The 21,480-nt window shown below is 36.9% G+C and overlaps 1 protein-coding gene across 8 annotated transcripts in view; it reads left to right on the top strand.

Annotated features, from left to right (window-relative positions):
• NijC (Ninjurin C) overlaps positions 1–20,862 on the top strand; it is a 64,961-nt gene extending 44,099 nt beyond the window's left edge. For 6 of the 8 annotated variants that reach the window (XM_083132104.1, XM_083132113.1, XM_083132112.1 and 3 more), the window contains one exon: positions 274–2,060. In XM_083132104.1, coding sequence (XP_082988230.1) covers positions 274–465 — 192 coding nt within the window. In that variant the 3' untranslated portion in view covers positions 466–2,060. Of the gene's footprint in view, positions 1–273; positions 2,061–11,835; positions 12,670–19,549 lie in introns of those variants that run through there. The other 2 variants (XM_083132107.1, XM_083132106.1) reach the window with 2 other exon arrangements.
• Positions 20,863–21,480: the final 618 nt, after the last annotated feature.

Genomic DNA, 21,480 nt, shown 5'->3' with positions numbered 1-21,480 from the left:
TCCTCTGCTTTTAAGTAATAAGTGCTTCCCACTTTTGTAGATGTCCACTCCGCTATTTTTTTCAGTAGTCTATGCTGTCTCACAGCAAACACTAAAAATGCCACAATAAACTCTAAAATGTAAATAAAGAATATTCTTCCGTTAAAATCTTGAATGGATTGTGTAACAACACTCATTTAGATGGCATGCCTCACAACACGAGCACTGAGGGACAGTAGAAATGATGTATAAATTTGTCCTTGTACTCAAAGGAACATGTTGACTTCTTTCCAGGTAATTGTTGGAATTCTGTTCCTCGTGATTGGCGGATTGGACATCAACAAAGGTGGTGAACAGAAACCGGCTGTGATTTTGAACGATGTGATTCTGGTGTTGATATTTGTGATATCCGTGATAAATGTGATAATCTCAGGATTTGGCATCGAACATGCAAACAGACCTCTCAAGTTGGTTGATCCACATTAGTGACTCTGGCTAAACATTGCTATAAAACCAACCAAATAATAATAATAATAATAATAATAATAATAATAATAATAATAATAAAAAGTATTCAGCGGAATAGGTATGAATGAATTGACTATTAGCAACTCCCATGAGAAAACAAAAAAGTTCAGTAAACTGCAAATGTATACCCAGTGAGAACTTTGTGATAACCACAAAAGAGAAACATGATTATTGTTGTTAATATGTGTTGTCCGTAGAATCTCATGCTCTTTCATACTTAGACCGATATTACACTAATTTACAAATCTCAAAACTAATGTATAAAGACTTGTGATCTTACTTTGAACAGCATAAATACTGTTTTTTTACTGTAAAAGGGGGAAGAACTGACATTTGTAAAAATTCCGCCTCTTTGTATTCAAACTCTTTTTCAAATGATCTTTCAATGTATTCTCTCCACATATACATGCTTTCTTTGTTTATTTTTGGGGGGGAGGTACCCTTACATGTAGGGTTTGAAGTGGAAATTTCCACGAAACGGGACGTTTTACTTTCGTTAGAATGATGTATTTTTTGTATGATTATTACAGCGACGAGATTAATTAAATGATTCGCTACAGTTAATAATAAAATATTTTAATACTATAAACTACAATGGACACGAGTCTACTGGAATTCTCTTCCCCTTTTAAAATTCAAACAGACGGAAGTCGTGAATGGAAATCAGCTCGCCCAACTGGGGAAAAATGTTTGCCCACTTTATACAGTTACGTTAATCAGGCATATGAGAAGAAAACATGATAGAAAGAAGAATGATCGTAAAAAGAGTACCCGAAAATGTGGTAAAGATCTTGTGCAGTAGGATACCTTTGTCAGAACAGCCCAATCCTCCAGACATGACAATTAATAATAATTAACAAATAAGAAAGTAAAAACTTTCATTCTCTAATAAACTCCCTCGCGCCAACAACCCATCTCCACGTAGAAGGGAAGTTTATGTGAATGTTATACGAGTACTATGAAAGAGTATTAACAATTTAGTTCATACTAAAAATGAAAATTTGGTGATATATATATATATTTATATAAATATATAAAAGAATCTAATGAACCGGAACGGTCCGTTGCCGTTTCTGACGAGACGGAACAGGACTCTTCAAAATTTTCACGAACCGTGACGTCGTTCCGGTCCATTTCGAGCCCTGCTTACATGCACTTATCCACAATGTATCTTCTTCATGCTAAATATTCAAATTTTTTATCAAATACATTCAAAGAATTAACAGACCTATGGGCAAAAGACAATATTGGAGACAGTGGATTTCCCCGAGACTGAATTTCAAGATACAACGGTACAGTATTGTTGAGGATTTTGTGCAATTTTCATTCCTCTGTGCATTTACTATTGGAATGCATACATGAGGACCTGTCGAGAGCTTTTTTTTAATTCGAGAATTTTTGTGTAAGTAGTTGAAGCACAACGGACCCACATCTAAAAATTTCACTTTAGGTGGAGTCACCTAATTTTCTAGATGTGTGATTTGTAACAAAATTATATGTATTGTAGATCTGACATTTTATGAGAAATATATATGTTTTCAATTAACCTTTAACCTGGTTGGAATATTGTTTGATCATTACTGACGACAAGTATTATTATGCTATTATAATAATATTATTATTTTCAAATAAGAAACATTAAGAAACTGATAGTTTTAGACAGTAGCACACGTAGAAATGAAATTTCGTAAACGGAAATATAAGCGCAAGGAGAAATGGTAATCTGACGAATTAATAGTATCAGACAAATTGTCCATCGCTAGTTTAATTCGTTTTTCCGTTGCTTTATACGTGTATTTAAGGGATAAAATGGCTCTGTCAATTATTGTTAATATCTTCTTCACATTTTGCTTCAATTCTGAATTTCGTTCTCCGAAAAACTAAGTGAAAGAACATAGTGATAGACAATTTGCCTGATATTATTTTATTTATTCATACCAATGTACAGTGGGATGTAGAAGTATTGCTCTGCAAATATCCATGCCTATTTTCATTATTTATTCTCTGGTACAGTGTTATCCATGAGTATTACCGTGCAAATTGTCCATCACCATGTTCATGCACTTTATTTGACGCAATAAGAGCTTCAAGAATTAAAAGAAAACTCAAAAGAAGCTGTTGGCAACTTCTGAACCAGCATACATAAAAATCCATAGCTTAAAAACACAGGATGTAAGAGAAAAAAATAATGAAAATAGTCATGGACAATTTGCATGGGAATACTCATGGATCCCACTGTACCCTATGTGTCTTTAAGGAATGGGTTTTACGTATGTTGATGCACAGGCTGTCATCAGCTTGTTTGGCATTTTGTTTCAATTCTTGAAGCTCTCATTGCATAAAACAAGGACGATACATAGTTATGAACAATGTTCTTGGTAATACTTATGCATCCCACTGTACCTGTGGCAACCTTTAACAGTTTGATATTTTCAATACAGCGTACATTTTATTGGCCACCCCTTTCTTTTGCTTAAAATAAATTTCCCCCATCTCTCCCTCCCCTCTCTTTCCCTTTCTCTCTCTCACACACTTCTCTCTCTCTTAAGTCTTTTATTTTTCATTTTTTTTGCAGGTGTTTCATAAAATTTGGGCAATCTCCTTATACTTTTTACGTAAGGGTTAAAAAAAAGGTGCGAGTGACTTCTCCCTCTTTTCTTGAAAAATCAAAGGAGATAGAAAAGAAGAAGATTTTTTTTTAAATAAATATAAATACGTGACCTCTCACAAAGAAAGCCCTTTAATAGCAGCAGAGAAAGGGGGGATCAAGTGGTTATAACGAAGCAGTACTGTTCTTATCTTCTCGTCCTCCTTTTTCTTTCCTCTCCCACAAAAAGAAAGGGCAGTGATCATTTCAAGAGAGGGAAGAACAGGCGTCATGAAAAATTGTAAAAAATGTTTATAGAAAATGAGTTTCTTAATTTTGAAAATGATGGAGACTTGAAATTTTATAGAATAGATTTATTTCTTTGGGGTCTTTCCTCAATCTCATCTCCTTTTCGGGCTCGAGTACTGCGGGTTGTCCATACACTTTTTTTTTCATTTCTCTGCGCAGATTGTAGATGCTTGATTGGGTGCCTGAAAGTCAGACTAGATACTTAAAACAAGGCCCTTGCAATCGAGAAGTGGAGCGGTGGACTTTTATTAATTTTTCTTTCAAAAAGGTGGTAATGAAGTAAAAGTTCCCCCCCTCTCCCTCCACAATAAATTTTACAACGTTTTGCCCCCTAAAACCGTTTTTTTTTTTGGCCGAGTCTGCTGCCACGCACGTGTCAGCAGTAAGAATAAGCGTCAAATTTGCTCCTGCCACGTAATTCGTCTGCTAAGAGGATGTTACAAATCTTAAGAACAGATGAAGACGAGAAAAATACAAGTTTATGTCTAGTGGGAATGAATGTACAGGTAATTTAGAACCTTTTTCTTTAGAAAGCATTTAGCGATATTATTTTAATGCTAACGGAACCTAACCTAACTACGAGACCATTTAGGTTTATTATTAGAAGAATGCTAAGGGACCTAATCTTAACACATTTATGTGAAAGTAATCGCTACAACTTCACAGTATGTGTTACAGACGTAATCGCATACATAGCATGATGAAATCACGATAAAACAAAGACTGAGTTTGCTTCCACGCGCATCTCTTTTGAGGTTCCAGCAGAGAAAGAACGTGGCAGCAGACACTACCTTTTTTTTGCCAACTCTCCTGCTGTGGAGGATGACAACCCCCTCCCTGGGAAAAGAAATACGATACCCTTGAGGGAGGGAAATCCCCCCCACCAAGAGGAAGCTGGAGGAGAGGAGCTTCTCTCCCCTACAGAGAAAAAAAAACGAGAGACGCAAGAATTAAGAGACCAGAGGAAAAGATAAAGTATACCGAAAAGTAAGAATTAAACTAGGCGGAGTGCAGCTTCTCATACAACATCCTACAGAGCATTTGACAAAAACAAAATGTACTCTTTTTTTCTTACGGCGGGAGGGACCTGGGAAGATAACCGTCTTCTACTATTTTAATTGCAAAAGAAGAAAGAATAAGGGCCTGTAGTGGATGTAATGTGTATTTTTTCAAAAACAATTCGAAATGACTTCCCGACTTCACGGCTCAGAGATATTATTGGTTATAATATCCCCTCCTTTTTTTCTTTTAAAAAAATACCTTTATTTTTTAAAGATAATATTTTTCTTCTTTTCAAGGTGAAGAATTACGGATCTATATCGCAACACTCCCTAAATTCTCCTTTTCTTCATCGAGTTAAAAAAAATTACACCGACCTCTCTCCGAAATTCTCTCTCTCTCTCTCTCTCTCTCTCTATCTCTCTTTTTTGTCAAAAAAACGGAATTATTTACACAATAGCCTCACTCTCTCTGTCTGTGTGTGTGTGCCCACCAAAAATCATGCAATATCTATTTTTATGAGAAATTCAATTTCTAGACAGGGGGCTTGCTTTGGACAGATCGAAAAGGGGTGCTGCTCCGTGCCAGGGGCCTTCTATTTATGAAGCATGCTTCTAAAAGAAAGAGATAGGCTGAAATAGAAAAGCGGAATAAAAGTTTTGTATATTCTTTTTGTCTTCTTCTCGCTCTCCAGGAGGCCAGCGAGGCTTACCTCTCCTCTCGTTTTCCTCCTCTCTTCTTGTGAAAAAAAAGTCAACCGCCCATGCTTCAAAGGCAAAGATGGAAGGTGAAATTACAAGATTACAAATGTGTTTAATTTTGGTTTTAATGTTTTTATTTTCAGACAGAAAGGATAACATTTTTCTGAAAATCATTGTAACCACCTCTTTCAAATTCAACTCGCCAATTGTAAAATTATTTTATCTTTGATCTCTGCCTCGTGCTTGAGAGAGAAGGTGTTTGACTTTTCACTTCCTTCAGCCATATACGGCAGTCAAAAGGGAAGATTTTTAAGTGAAGATGTTTCGTCTTCCTCGGTTATAATAATAAAAAAAAAAGTGAAAATGATTTACCCACAGTTCCAAAACCGGGGGAGGGGATTTGAAGGTAGCTGCCTGTCTCGTTCTTGGCCTCCTTTCAGCAAGAGAGAGAGAGAGAGAGAGAGAGAGAGAGAGAGAGAGAGAGAGAGAGAGAGAGAGAGAGAGAGAGAGAGAGAAGAGAGACATCATTTCCCCTCTTACTTCCTTTCCCTCCCCTTTAATAGTTTTCCTCTTCCGAAGTTGAGACATGGGTAGTTTTCGCTACAACAATATTCAAATAAAAAAATAATGAAATCAGGAAAGGTAGGTTGAATGGAGCCCATTATTTTTCAAACGGTCGTTCACTATAGCTTCCTAGACATTATACTTTGAAAGGAGAGAGAAAACGTCTCTCTTCTGAAATGTTTCGACCTATTTTTTTATTTGGCCCCTCCTTTCAGTCTCAAAGATAGGGTGACCAGATATTTGTTGACCAAAAAGAGTATAGTCTATAGGTTGAAGGTGCGCGTGCATTTTGCTCTTTCACGGGGTCCGCAAAAATCCCGCGGGACTTCTTGACAGTCTAATTATCCTGGAAATTATGCAAAATTAAAACTTCCTTTTTATTTTACACTAATTTTGCACAAAAAAAAACCTTCACGGTCACCGCCACCAGAGCGTGGAACGACCTCCCCAATGGCATAAGAAACTCTTCTTCAATCGGCAATTTCAAATCAAAATTAAGAAAGCATCTTCTGGAGGCAACTTACCAGTACTGAAAACAAGGAAAGAAAATAGAATGAAACCTTTCTTGATCTAAATTTGCAGGCCAAACACCGACCGACTTTTCTGCATTTTAAGTATTTTTGTTACGTATGTGTTCATGCTGTACGTGCATTTTTTACGTTTCTTACAGCATATATGTGTATTTTTGTGTTTTTTCTTTTTTTCTTCTTTCTTTTGTGTTTTTTCTCTTTTTGTGTTTTTTATTTTCTTTGGTATTTTGATGTTTTATATTTCGCAAACTGTTTGATATTTCAACTAAATTTGTAAAATGTGAAGTAGAGATGGTTAAGTGTAAGAAAAGGCTTGTGCCTTAACTTCGTCATCCAAAAGAAGTAAATAAATAAATAAATACATAATATCTATTTTAATATTCTGATGCAATTCTTGAATATTCTAAGGCAAATTTCTTGATATGTTTTGCATATAATTGGAGGAGAATATTTACACACCAATATTGATAATATTTTGAACAAATTTTAATTATTGCAATTTTCAAGTATAGGTATAGGTGGGAATCGGTAAGAGTATCGGTATCGGTTCAAAGTGGTATCGGCTCAGTCCTAATCATTATCATTAAATTCCAATGATTTGAAATATGTTTTGCTTGTTGATGGAATATGAAAATGACACTTGAAATTGTTCATAGGAAATTCTTGAGCCAAGGAGTAAATACTTCAGTTTGTTGACATCTTGACGTTTTCCGTTATGAAATTAAATAGCAAGGACAAGAGTATATTTGGGGATTTTTGGAAATTGAAAAGAGTATAGAGTATATGAACCTCTAAAAGAGTATAATACTCTTAAAAAGAGTATGTCTGGTCACCCTACTCAAAGAAAAGGGGAAAACGACTCGCCTCAATTGGAAAGGGAACTACAATTTCTTGGCCGAAGGAAGTAACAAAGGCAGTGAGATCTTAACCATCTTCAGCAAAGACCATATGAGGGTAATTTTTTTTGAAAATTTGGATTTACAGGAAGGGAAGGAGAAAGATACGATTTCTTTTCAGGGGGGGATGGAATTGTAAAGTTAAATCTTATTTCTTTCCACGGTCTTCCCCTTTTTAACAATCCTCAAAGAAAGCGAAAAAGTAACAAAATTGTATTTTTAGCCCTCTTTTAAAAGTTGATTTTTGTCTTTCTCCCTTTTTCTTCCCTTGTCTCGTTTCACCCTCTCATTGGAGAACGAAAATTATACGCTTTTTCTGTTTTTTCGGGCGGTTTATCGAGGAAGGAAGAGAAAAGAAAGGCTTTATCCATCCCGTTTTAAGGAGGGAAAGGCGGGAGAAGAAAGTCCTGTCGAAGTTAGATATATTTCATACACAATATTATTATTAAACCCCCTGCTTATGTCCGTCAATACTAGACGTACGAGTAGTTACTTAGTTTCCAATTGGTAACACTGAAGGCATAACTGATGATAACAGGATGCGCTCCCACCAGCGACGGCGCCAGGATTAATCATCTAGGGGTGCTGAGGGAGTGCGGAAAAGAAATAGGGGGTGCGATGCTGAAAATAAGGAAAACAAGAAACACGCATGCAACCCTTCAAAACTGGGGGAGTAAGGTGCCAAAACGAGGGGGTCACAAGGACAGTTTATTTTCCCTTGGGAGGGGAAAAATAGCAAAAAGTGGGGTCAACTGCACCCTAATCACCGCCACTGATTAACATAAATTACTGACTGACTGAAATGAAATTGTATGTGCGAAATATAATAACTTTAGATTGACATTCATTTTCCAGGGAGGCTGTGCACCCATTGCCCTCCCCCTGGACGTCTATGATGATATGTATTAAGTCTTATACTCAAAGAAAGTGGTCGTACAGTATAAATATTCAGATACACGTTGCAGTCTTATTGAACTATGTAGTGAAATACAAAATGAAATTATCCTTGTCTTTAAAAACACAATTTTTGAAACTTTTGAAAGTAACCCATCATGGAGGTATAAAAAACAATATATAGACACTTCAGGACAAAAACGCAAAGTGCACAGCAACTTCGCTAATATCCCTTCTGCCCACTATCCCAACAATGAACTGTAAAATTTCTTCGTGAACATCGGGGGCCTCTTCCTAACGGGTTTTGAAAAAGCCTGAAAGTTTACTAGAAATGTTACTTGGAACAAATACACAGAACGTATTAACAAGAAACTACCCTTCACGTTACAACTCACAATAAATATTTTCCCGAGCACGACTTGGTGATACCTTGAAAACAGCTAAAATTTGTGCTCCAGTGTGAGGAAGAACAAGTACAGCTCATCGCTCAGGAGATGATGCCCAACGGAAGTCCAGTGACGTAGTGATAGGCGACTCCACTATTAGGGTTGGGGGAGTGCACCCTGAGTGAGAAACATATGTGGGCTCGCTGTAACCGGTGCAGCGATACAAGTCGTTTAGGGTTAGCAGACGTCCTCTTTCACCTGGACCAATCCTCTTTTTCGGGTCCTAAAAATGGTCCGGGCATATTTTTATCAAAATTTGGAAATGTTCTCTTTTCTGGGATAAAGACAACTGCTTAACTTCAAGATTAGTAACACAATGTTATTTAATAATAATTGTTAATATTATTTCTGTCCGTCAGTTGCAAGCGCAAAGCCAAGAAATTTTTCTTCCAACAAAGAAAAATTGTTGGACTTTTCTGTCTCTTCTGTTGTCGCCGCTCGTTTTGATTTCAAAGCATTTGTGACATCTACCGCGGCTCATGGTTAGTGTTGCCCACGAGACGAGACTTTGGCCTGTCTCGTCTCGTGGAAATGCTTTGAAATGCTGTCTCGTCTCGAAAATATTCGTTTGTCTCGGGACACATGATCAATCTCGTCTCGTCTCGAATTTTTAAAAGCCTGTCCCGTCTCGTCCCGTGGGCAACACTACTCATGGTGATCAGCAAGTTTCTAACAATAGGTAAGAATATGCGATATGCCGCGGCTTTAGTTTCACGACATCAGAATTCAGAAATATACAATAGTTTTTAACTGCTGTACTCTTAGTTGTTACATGGCAGTGGAGAAGTGAACTTCTGTGGAGCGATCTGAACCATGCCGAAACGCAAATATGATTTTCGTAACGACTTCCCTTACAAAAACGGTTTTCTGACTTTAGGCCTGGAAGAAACAACTCCAGGGAAGAATGTCTTGCAGAATGTCAATTTATGTTATTATTTTAAAGTAAGAGACCGAGTTTCACAACCGTATAATATTACGGGCCCAGTGAATTATTAGAATATTCAGACATATGCCTATAATGAAGCCTATTATTAGCTATACGGAAACGGTGTGAAATTGTTTTACAGGGGTGTGTGATCTATATGCTCACCAAAGCACCGGTAAGTACAAAACGTGTGTTCGAAGTGCTGCATCTTCGTCGAAAGTTGTTAACTTTTTGCAGTCTAAAAATGCCATCTTTTTTAAAGTTTGTCATCTGGTACCTAAAGTAGTTGCCGTATATTCTTTTTAAAATTCTTTGAAATACAGTATAAATAATGCACAGGATAAGCAATACAAAAGTATTCTGGCCACTGAAAGAAAAGCAGCAAACTGTTGCTGCGGACACACGCTCTGCGTAATTCACGCAAATCAACTCCCACGCACTTAGAAAAGGATACTAGACCGCAGCGGAATAATTTCCGCTACCCCTAAAATCTGCAAATGGACCGGTCCTTCCCTTCACCCCCGCTCCCCGTCGCCCCTCGTTTGGAGATCTTCTCGTAAGCGGTGTGTTGTAGGCAGAAAATAAACAGTTTATCAATAAAGCAAAAAAGAAAAAGGAAAAAAACTAACATTAAGCTGTAGGCTGTTGCAAACAATAATAACGGTCTTACTTCAGTATTTAACATTCGGCGCTCAATATGACGACATGACATAATATGACACTCTAAGGGTTAGTGTTTTCAGTTGAACGTAGGGGGTGCTGAAGGGGGTGAGGAAGAAAATGGAGGGGTGCGCAAGCACACCCTCGCGCGACCCTGGCGCCGCCCCTGGCTCCTACTGATAAGAACTGATACGTTTTCTATGAAAGTAAGAAAGGTTGTTCTCATCCTGTGTCCGGTTTCGTATGTGCACAATACACACACGCACACCCACACCGACACACGATATATGTATATCATGCATGACGAGCCTATGGAAAATTCCATTATTGCATTGAGCGCAGCAGACCTTCAGTTGCTGGATCACAAAGGAGAGGTGATTATGCAATATACTCGCATAGAATTTATTGAATTGTTGATGACCTTTCCATTTCCTTTTACTATTGTGTCATGGTACATAGCACCAAGGGCATGGCGTGTCTCCCTATATTATGTCATAATCCCATACAGCATTTAATCATGACAGCGTGTCTGCTACTATTCTATCACTGAAATCCCTTTTTTGAGATTTACTGAACACTTTACTTGATCTGCCCCAAAAATTCTACCATTTTCTCATCTAATGGATTAAATATGGTGCACCTAGAAGTAAAGGTGACTTGGAACCAGCCAGCTAAAGTAAATGAGTTACAAAGGAAATATATTCTGATTCCCCCTCCCCTGTCTAATTTATTTTTGAAAAATATACACATGTTTAATTTTATATTATTTTTAGGAAAAAAATCCCTCTTCCCAAATTTTGATGGCGCGACTCGCGCCAAACCCTTTCCTTTTGGCACCCCGGGTGTCATTTCAAGAAGGTTATTTTCGATTTCCTACTTATGGGAGAATTATTATTCACTCTGGATGTATGCCATGCTCTGTATTTACATTCTGCCACTTCTCACAAAAAAATCTCTGTAATTTTGAAAATTCTTGGAACCACTTATCCTTTGAATTAAGTTATAGAGTACGAAAACATGGAATTCTGACCTGTTTCCTGCATTTTGTACTCAGTTCTTTGAGCTAACTCAATTTTTTGTGTTGTTTTAATTACACCACTAGAACGCTTTTTTTTAAAACCAAACTTTATTTCTATGATTGAGTTTGAGTTTGCCTGAATTTTGTTTAAGTTCACTTTTTTTATGCACAGACAGGCTATGCTGGACTGGACCCATAGTTATGGTGGATTCCGAACAATTTGGACTTGAACCCAGTCCCAGGATCCCTTAATTATAAGGCGACGACGTTACCACTGTTCCACTTACTGTCAACATAATAAGTTTATTGCTTCGTTGTAATTTATAATTAATAATACTCTACCAATTTCCGACCTCCTCCCACGATTTCCTATTTCCTATTTATTGATTTGTTGTTTTAAGTCCACTTTATGCACAGACAGGCTAATCGGACCTGGACCTACAGTTTGAAGTGGGATCCGAACCACTATGTGCCTCCACCGGGTATTGAACCCGGGACGCCTTACCACTGCGCCATCGGGGAGGCCTACGATTTCCTATTCATATGTGCATTCAAAAGGTTCTTTCAACAGTTGAACAAACTTCCTTTTTGGTATATTTTAGCTACAAAGATTGTGTTTTATGGTGCATGTTTATGTCAGTCATATATATATCTGCAGCAATCTGTATTTGGTATTCCTCAACACCAAAGTTCATTCAAAAACACTGGACCTTCGGCACCGTTTTTTTTCGTGCACCATATCACGTATGCATGCCACTAAGTGCCATGTTAAACATTACAGTGTTTGTTCTCTGAACAGGCCGTGTCTACTATCATAATCAGCGTTCTTCCGTTCCTCAATATAAACATTGTCAGCAAACAGAGAAACGCCGCCATCTTGAATCACACAGCGCTCGGGTGCATCATGGGAGTTATGATCTCCGACGTCATCAAGATGAGCTTTGGACTGGACCCGGCTGTGCCTAAAGATTATGAACCCGATGAGGTGTAAGCAGTGAAGAGACTTGTTTGCATAATATAGAAGAGCAAGTGGACATAAGTTTCATGTATAATATATTTTTAAGAAACGAACAAGCGTGTGTTAATATATTTAAGTACTAGCACAGTTTAATCGTTATGGGATTTGTGACGATTTCTTCTTCCCGCCATGCGTAAGTGCGGCAATTATGTCCCGTTTAAAATCTTATTGTTACCTTCAATCAACGCAGGATAACGTATGGGTCTTTTGATAATTGTCAATTAGTACTATTTCTTTAAATTTTAAGACATATCTTTTAAATGTGCCATGGAATGGTGTTTATTTTATTGTTGCTTCACTACGGTATTTTTGGTCCCCATTTTATACATAAAATTGCTAGAAGAATGGACCTAGAGTTGTATTGAGATTCGAATCAAATAATCTGTGCTCGGGAATTGAACCTATATTGAATCATCAATATTAAATACAGAAAATATCAATATTACATAATTTCTAGGTTTGCAGATATGAAAAATATTTTCCAAGGTGGAATGAATACAGGTAGACTCGTAAAATTTCTTGTATGCTGCTGAATTCTCGTGTGATCAATTAGATTCGGTGCACCACAAATTTGAAAATAATAATACCCCCCCCCCCCCTTTGGGCACGCACTGATTTATGAGGGTCTCCAAAATGAAAATTTCCATAATGAGGAAAAAAAATGAGCATATGAGCAGGAGTATACAGTAGCGGCGATTGGATGTCATAACTGAAAAGGGGGGGGGGGGCAAGAACAGTTTGCTTTCTCTTGGTAGACAAGGTTTAGCTTTAAAAGGTCATAGTGCAGGGGCAAAAGTGGCAAAAACTGGGGCGAACTGCCACCCCAATCGTCGCCACTGCCTGTATGGATTCAATCCTGGGTATATGGCATTTATACTCAACGGAAACGTTTGCGATCAATCGAATACAAACAAATTTCTTCTACTACGAAGGGTTGCGCACCCGTTCAATATTTTGATGGATGTGTTCTGGATAGAAAACATTCGAGTGTAAAGCCGCAACCAAATATATGGATATGTTGAATTACGGCTACACTACAGCAGCATACTTTTCAAGTTCTGCAGTGAGAGTAGGTTCTGAACGTCTCAGCACTAAGACAGTTCCTTCAGTTGGAAACTAATAGTATTCTAGTATTAGAGTATGGTTATAAAATACTACACCGTGATGACCCCCGCATTTTTTTAAGAGTGAGTTCATTTTCTAGTAGCTAGTCATGTATTGGCGCTTTCATAAGAGAAAGTTGGGCATCCCATTGTGAACACCAATACATGTGAACACATACTCTTTTTGTTATTACACTTGTATATCATTCTTTCAAGAAAGAACATTTTCGATGTTCAATCAAGGAATGATGAAACAAAAGTTATTTGTAAATGTAATTAAACAAAATTGTTCTTAGTGTAACTGAAATTAATCACTTGTTTCTTAGAAGGTAAGTACGTCATCACTTGAACAACTGTATAAGGCCATTGCAAGCATAAAAGAAAGCACTGAAGAGGCATTTGTATAAATGATGTACATTTTTCGTTACATTTAATGTATGTAGTAAACTTATATACAGTAATGGCGTAAAAGTTAGTAAATGTAATGTAATATATCTTTCTATATGTTTATAAAATTTGATACTTAAATAAACTTTATTTACCGAAGCAAATTTTACTGAAATATGTCCTTGAACATTCTAGTAACAATAACAAAAGAACTGTTGAAGTAGCAAGATTTTCTAACATTTATGTGCAACTAGTTTGTTGTAACATGGTTTTCATGTTGCTGTCTGTAACTTTTCTTATATTTGCTTACATATGCATCCAATACATACATTGTAATAGCTACATACATTGCATCCAAATTTCAATTGCGTATTGTTATGGTCTGGAAAGGGGGAAAAAAGGTTCTACAAATCAGTTACATTAACATTATTTACTCAACACTAGAAAATAACATAATTTATGGTAAACATGGTATACTTTATATTACACCATTTTATAGCTCTCATTCTGCTCTACAAAATGAAACTATAAGATTTTATGTAGCTGCTCAAAAAGAGGGAAAATCATTCATTTTTATGTCATTTTTTTTTAACAAAACATGAAAGAAAAGAAAGTAAAAAGGTGCAGAAGCATCAAAGAGGGGGTAAAAAGGGGATAAATGTGCTAATCTCACGAAAAGGTACAACAAAGTGTGTTCATTTGATTTCATGTCCTAAAATACATGTCTCAAACGATCGGTGTGAAAACAGCTCTATTTTTGGAAAGGTGCTGTACCTTAAAATCCGTTCCCTAGTAATGATCCCATTGGAAGTCAATCGAGTTGTTACAAACCAGAAGTGTCCGTGTACATGTGCGCCGCCAGAAACGTTTGTAGGGGCTGGGGGGTCAGGTCATTGGTAAAACTTGAATAGTAGAAATAATAACAATATTATTAATAATAATTATTATGCTTATGATTTTGATACAATATAATAACTATCGTAAACTGATAAAAATAAACCAATTTTATTCATTATCATACACGCACATACACACATAGACATACGTGGATGGATCAGAAAGAAAGGTTACAACAAGCATTCTGTGAATGCCAGGGGCGCCGACTTGTCAAAATTATTGGGGGGGCTCTGATCACTGAAATAAATGAATGAATGACTCACTCCCTCCCTTTTTTAAAAATAAAAATTACGTCTTAGTATAGCAGTTTTTAAGCAGCTATTATATTCCTCAAAATGAAATGTAACATGAAAAACGTTTAGTAAATGTTTCTAAGTCTCTTTATGTCTTTTGTGTCTGTTCATTTGTTTTTTAGATAACAATTAACATTTTTATTGAGAAGTATGTATTGACATTAAGAGACCAACCTAACAGTTTTATGCCGGCCTCGGTAGCCGAGCGTGTTGGGTTGTCGACTCAACTCGCTTTGATCCAGAGGTCTCGGGTTCGAATCCCGGCGAGGGATGGGTGTGTTTTAATGTCTGCAACAGACATGTGATGGGTTGCAAATAACCTTAGTGTTGACGTACCCATAAAATAACGAATATTTACAATATTTAACAGTTTTATTTAATTATTTAGATAAATGTTAACACAAATCGCAGGAAAATAGTTTTACTTTTTTGTTCTTGCTACAATATTTAACTTTTTAAATTTAATTTTTCAATAATAAAAAAAATAGCATGTACACTAAGATATAAAGTGACATACACAACAAAAACATATGAACATGATTTAAAAATAAGCAAAAGTTGCTCTACGCAGTGGGTTACTTTTTTATGAACTCATTAACGAGCGGTCTCAGGTCCAAATTTTCAAGCACAGTTTGATGTATGTGGAGTACCGCTAAGCTGCTTAGTCTCTTCTGCCTCATTGTAGATCTTAAATATGTCTTTAGTCGGCGAATAGCACTGAATGGACTTTCGGCTGTGGCTGTCGTCATTGGCACAGTGCGGAGGACCATTATGAATTTGGCAACTTCAGGCAGAAGCTCCTGGAGGGTGCTGTCTTCCAAAAGAAACTTCCTTATGTGACGCATGGCAGTTAGAAGCACTTTCTTCTGTTTGGCGATATCACCAACCATGGACATGTGCAAGGAGAGTCTATCGACATCCAAATCTTGGCGAAAGAATTCTCGCGTTTGCTGAAAGTTTGTTGTGCAACTGTTCACAGTTGAGATGCATTCTTTCTCTACGGCTGTTATTTTTTGTAGTCCTGTAGATTCATGTCCTTGTTTAACACATGATTTTGCTGTGTTACACACGTCAGTGTATATCGATTTATAATACTATTTTGGAGTGTAGAACTTGTGAGGTTTGGCAGCACTAGGTTTTTCAAGTCTCTTAGGGACGTGACGTTGCCGGGGCAATTCTGGCTCATCAACGAGGCTGGGTTTGACCTCTGTGCATTTCTGCCAGAACTGCTCAAAACCCATTCGCTTTTCTTGAAAGATGTCAGTCAAGTATTTTAGTTTTGATTCCACTTCAGTAGCACCAATGCGTGGAAACTTAATCTTACAGTTTACCTCTTCTATTTGACCCATCACATGGCAGTAGAGGGAGAGAAAAAAAAAGTCTTGAAGTGAAGCATTGTCTCCAGGTATCCAGCACATTTTGATGCTGCGTCAGTAGAATCTTCTTCAGAAAATTACTCAAGAAAATTTAGAAGGTTTTCATAGTTCTTTAAGATCTGTTGCGTACCGGAGGTTCTCAACATCCACCGAAGAGGGCAAAGTGGTCACAGTCCAGTGTGGCCAGCCTTCTCATTCACATCAATAATATTCAAAATATTTGCATTCTTTTAGGGGATTCCCAAACAGTCTTTAAGAAGTCGTTGGCTAAATTCATTATGTCTCTGATTAATATATGTATAATAGTAAATAATAATTGTATACTTAGTATATAGTAATAAGTCATGTGTTTTGCTGTCTTTGGTCATAGCCCCCCCCCCCCAAAGTTGATGGTTTAGCGGTCTCAGCCCCCCAAAGTTGATGGTCTAGAACATCTCTAATGTGTGTTTAAAGTTAAGTTCATGTGGCACATTTCAGAGTAAACTTTACAAGAGAAGAAAAATAATACATTAGATCCTCTTAAGCAAAATTATTTGGGGGACTCTGCCCCACATCATTAACATTGGGGGTGGGGGGGGCTCGAGCCCCCCTAAGCCCCATGGAGTCGGCGCCTATGGTGAATGCACGTAATAGGAGGTAAGTACTTGGTTTACCTGAAAGTGCAACAGATTGCGCCATATACGCGTCATGAGTTTCGACAACTTTACGTTTACCGCCAGTGGCGTAGTAGCCGATGCAATGCAAGACCATCTTGAGTTTCAGGCCACAGCGCTCAGTCAAGACGTCATCATCTGGAGGCGATCGTCTTAACGCTGTAAACCCCTTGTCGTAATTTTACCGTAGATAATTAAGGTATATTTATTTCTTTTATGAAGTTAAATTTTGACATTTACCCTCCCGACGAATATAGAAGAAAAATGTATAATATTGAATATTTACACCAAAATTTTCATTCAGGCCACCACAAAAATTCCTACCATAGCACAAAGAAAGAGTTGATAACCGTTAGAAACTTCCTTGCGGAAAAATTTAAACATTGTATATCTTTGAAAAATATTATCGGGAATATTTGTCAGCTACAGTAAAACTCGTAACTGCTTTTGTATGAACTTTTGTATGTAAAATCAATTGATTAAATAAAAAAAGCCGTGTTAGGTTGACCGTAAACTTTCCAAGTTACCTAATTAATTAAATTGTCTTTAACTCTCCCCAAAATTAATCATCCAGATAAAGCAGATATTCTGCTTAGCCATACAATCTCAATACAAAAGCTTAATTTCTATATCCTTGCAGCAAAAGCGAAACAAATTGGTACAAGGGCAATGTTACATTTCTGTAAAAACTAAACCTAAATCATTTGTCATATTGTAATTTCGATCCTATTGACTTTATTGAACGAGAGATAATATACAAATTGAATCTTTTCATTGTCGTTAGTAAAATCTGTGACAATAACTTAAGAGTTTCATTGAAAAAAAGCAGATTAATATTTCGATCTTAGCGTTCACTTGGGATATAAACATTTGGAATATTTCCTTACACTGTTTTTACATTCTGTTAATAACATCGTGAAGAATGTTAATAAATTATGAAACAATAAACATTATCACTGATTTAATAATCAAAGTTACGAACATTGAAGCTTCACAAAGACAAAAAATAAAAAGCAGTTCATATGAAACCGTATTATAAAATTTAATACATTTGTAGTTCATATTAACATAGCTAGGTAACAAAATGCTTTCTGTGTGAAAACATTTGTATTTGAAACATAAGTAATATATTCTTGGATAGTTTTTCACACGAATATCTCATCGAAGTTCTTGTTACACATCGCACCCTTGTATTTGAATATACAACATATCTTCCGATTGGCATAAAGAACCATAAAGCGGGATAAAATAAGAATGTAAATGTACACATGTATCAACTTTACACCGTTGTATAGCTTTCTTTCATTAAAAACATTTTGAAACTGAAAATTTGTGTAAATAATGTGAAAATTTTATCGAATGCTTGCATAAAATGTTCACTAACATATTGCTTTAGTAGATACGAACGTAATATTTTAAACGTTTGTAATTCAGGGTAAATTATTTGCTATTTCTAATAACAACAAATGTTGACATGACTACATTTAAAAGTATATTAGATGCCTATTCCGTACACATGAAATGTTTACATCATGAACTATAACTCTTATTTATTTATGAGTATAAAACCTTTCTTACTTAACTTGTATCTTTTCGTAGGGACCGAATCACATGGAATTGCCCTAAACATTTCTCATTTTCAGCAACATGTTGAAAAAATGTGAACGTTACTTTTTCATCATAATTGCCTCTGTAATTGAGCACACAACACTTATACACCATACCTCTTGCACATTTAAGCATATTTACAAGTCATGTAAACTCGATTACAGTTCCTAAATTTGCATTACAATTCCATATTCACTAAAAAGGTCCATCATTGATTCCGAAGAAGCAAATCAGACATGGCGGCTATCTCGCCTCCAGTTGATGACGATTAGTCACGTGACCGGAGCAAGCCATGAGGCTTTCAGATTGAGAAGGTAATGTGCAATGACGAGACGCTTGCAGAATTGGTCTGCCGTGGAAGTGTGAAGTGTCCTACGCTTCTTGTGGGCGAGGAATGCAGCGGATATTGTACCACGTTAACGCTGTTACGTGAGGGTGTCATCTTCATCCATGACAATGAATGAGCCCACACGGCCCGCCAGATTCAACAGTTGCTACAACGTTTCATGTGGGAAGAGTAGAACCACCCCCTATACAACCCGGACTTGGCCCCTACTGACTTTGTCCTTTTTCCCCAGTTGAAAGCACACTTGTCTGAAACACTGTTCTCTTCCGACGGTGACGTCCAGGCAGCTGCCGCGAAGTGGTTCAATGAGCAGGGACATGATTTCTACCAAGACAACATCAACAAGTTGCTCCAGCGGTCTGATAAATGACTCAATGCCCTTGGCAATTACGAGGAAAGTGATGTGTCTGTGTAGCCTTCTTAGAATACGTACATCATCAATTCATACCAGGCCATACTGTTGTTCTTTTCATTATTTGTTGCAACCTTTTTTTCTGATCCATCCACGTATATACATAGTCTGAATAAGTCGCTTCGTCAAATAATTTTATTGCAGGAAAAAAGAAGTCCCTGGAAGAACATGGGACTCTCAAACGATAATTCGGGCATTCTCGATTTTACAAACACATGTCTCATTCATGTCTTATGATGTGCCGTTCCTAATGTTCACTTTCGTTCTTCGGCTTCTATATTTTTGTTTCATTAATTTTTATTTGACCTTATAATTGAGTTATTTTCGTTAAATTTCTCTCATTTACTATTTTTTTCTCTCGCTCCATAATGTAAGTTTTGATTTTATTCTTTATTTTCTTTCTTTTTCTTTTCGTTGTAGGTCTTGCAAGCTATCATATGCGCTTTTCTCGGCTCGGCGTATAACATAAACAAGGAAGATCAACAGAGAGGAGCGGATACCTGGAACAACGTTGCATTCGGTTTGATGATCCTGGTTGTAACAGTGAACGTCATTATTTCCGGCTTCGACATGAAACAATATTATTCCAGTAACTCAGGTTCCTAGCTACAGACATTTGCCAGTACATGATTCACAATCTAAAAGTCAATTGAAATACAAGCATGTGCAGGATATCAATGTTAAAACTATCGCGATTGTGTTACTTCGAGGACTTTGTGCGTTGCAGACGGAGCGCTGTTACCAAGTTGTCAAATAAACGCAAAAAAATAAGAAAGAGATGAGTGGGTTATTCCATGCCAAATCAACCAAGGGTTTTACCTTGTTGTCTCAGATTTAAATGGTTTTTGGTTTATGAAATGTACCCATAGATACTATGAAAACATCAGTTTTCCAGAATTTTTGGATATTACATTTTCCTGGAATTGATTTTTGAAAATTAAAAGAACTGAAATATTTCCACAATCCTGGTTCACATTAATGCAAATAGGCCGTACTTATGACAGCTATGCGACACAGCAATATTTAGAAGAAAACAAAGTTATAGCTTTTTTGCAAAATTTTAATTTTTGAAAATCTCAAAAAACACCATTAAAAAATAGCCTATGTGTTAGAGAACGTCCTTTTGATTGATTTGGCATGGAATGAGGCAAGTAAAAAGTGAGTGAGACTAAGTTGCAGTGTTGCACAATCAAGAAATAATTATTTGATTACGGTAATTGGTACTATGTTTTTACATGAGTTTGGATAGGAAAATGCGAAATGAACACTTCAATAAAACTGTTGATTTTTAAATCTCTTCATTAGACACTTACATATGTACATAATATAATAGTAATTTGCCTGTAGTATTAATTACACGTTGCCGTACTACAACTATCCAAGCGCTACCGTATATTAAAGAACTAAAAGTGGTAAACGTTGTAAGCGCCAAAAACGAAAGTGTTGGGAAATCGCATCGTTCCGCACATCAGCCCGTAAGAACGTGCACACTAGTGACCTCTTTACACGCCCTTTGAACTATTTAGAGGGCTACCAGCCACATTTCACGTTTACCACATTATAAAGCATGTTACATTTCACAGTTTAAAGTGGAAAACTGTGTTTGAATTATTGTGGCACTTACAGCGTTTACCAATTTTAGTCTTCAACTGATGACGGCTGGCATGAAGCGTTTTATCAATTTGTTTTCTTTTCTGCACAATAAAACATTACATTTCAATATACTTACTTTACAAAGCAGCTGTTTCCGTTCATAAAGTCTTCAGAATGCTTCAAATTTCCTAATTTCCTGCGAATGTTGGCAGGAAAAGCTAACCAGATTAGACAGCGAGAACCCGGCGCACATCTAGCGGTGGGAACCTCTTCTGGCGGGTGTTAAGCGGACACGATAATTCGCAAGGAATGAAAATTGGCCTGTATTTTGTAAATGTATTTTCGCTCATCATTATGGCGGTGTGTCTAACATAATGTGCTATACAAGGTCCCAGGTTCGTGTCCTCGATAAAACATGCTGTTATATTCGTACTTTTATGTCGCTTTCTCTTCGACATTTGCAAAGGCACTAAAATACGATAGGTCACACTAAAAGTTTTTAGACACGCGCAAGTAAAACACTGGAGACCAAAAGTATGAATGCTATAATTTTTCAAAGTATTCTCCATGACAGTTGATACACTTGTTCATCAGCTCAAACCAAGTGTGAAAGCACTGGGACCACACATCTGCAGGCACCTCTTGAATGCACTGAACGAAGGCGGTGACTGCCTCCTCGGGAGTAGGAAATGAAGAACCTCGTAATGTATCCTTGATTTTAGGGAACGGGAAGAAATCACAAGGGGCAAGGTCGGGAC

Source organism: Lepisma saccharinum, chromosome 12, assembly GCF_977018435.1.
Source record: "Lepisma saccharinum chromosome 12, izLepSacc3.1, whole genome shotgun sequence".
Lineage (NCBI taxonomy): Eukaryota > Metazoa > Arthropoda > Insecta > Zygentoma > Lepismatidae > Lepisma > Lepisma saccharinum.
This window is presented reverse-complemented; position numbering and strand designations above follow the sequence as displayed.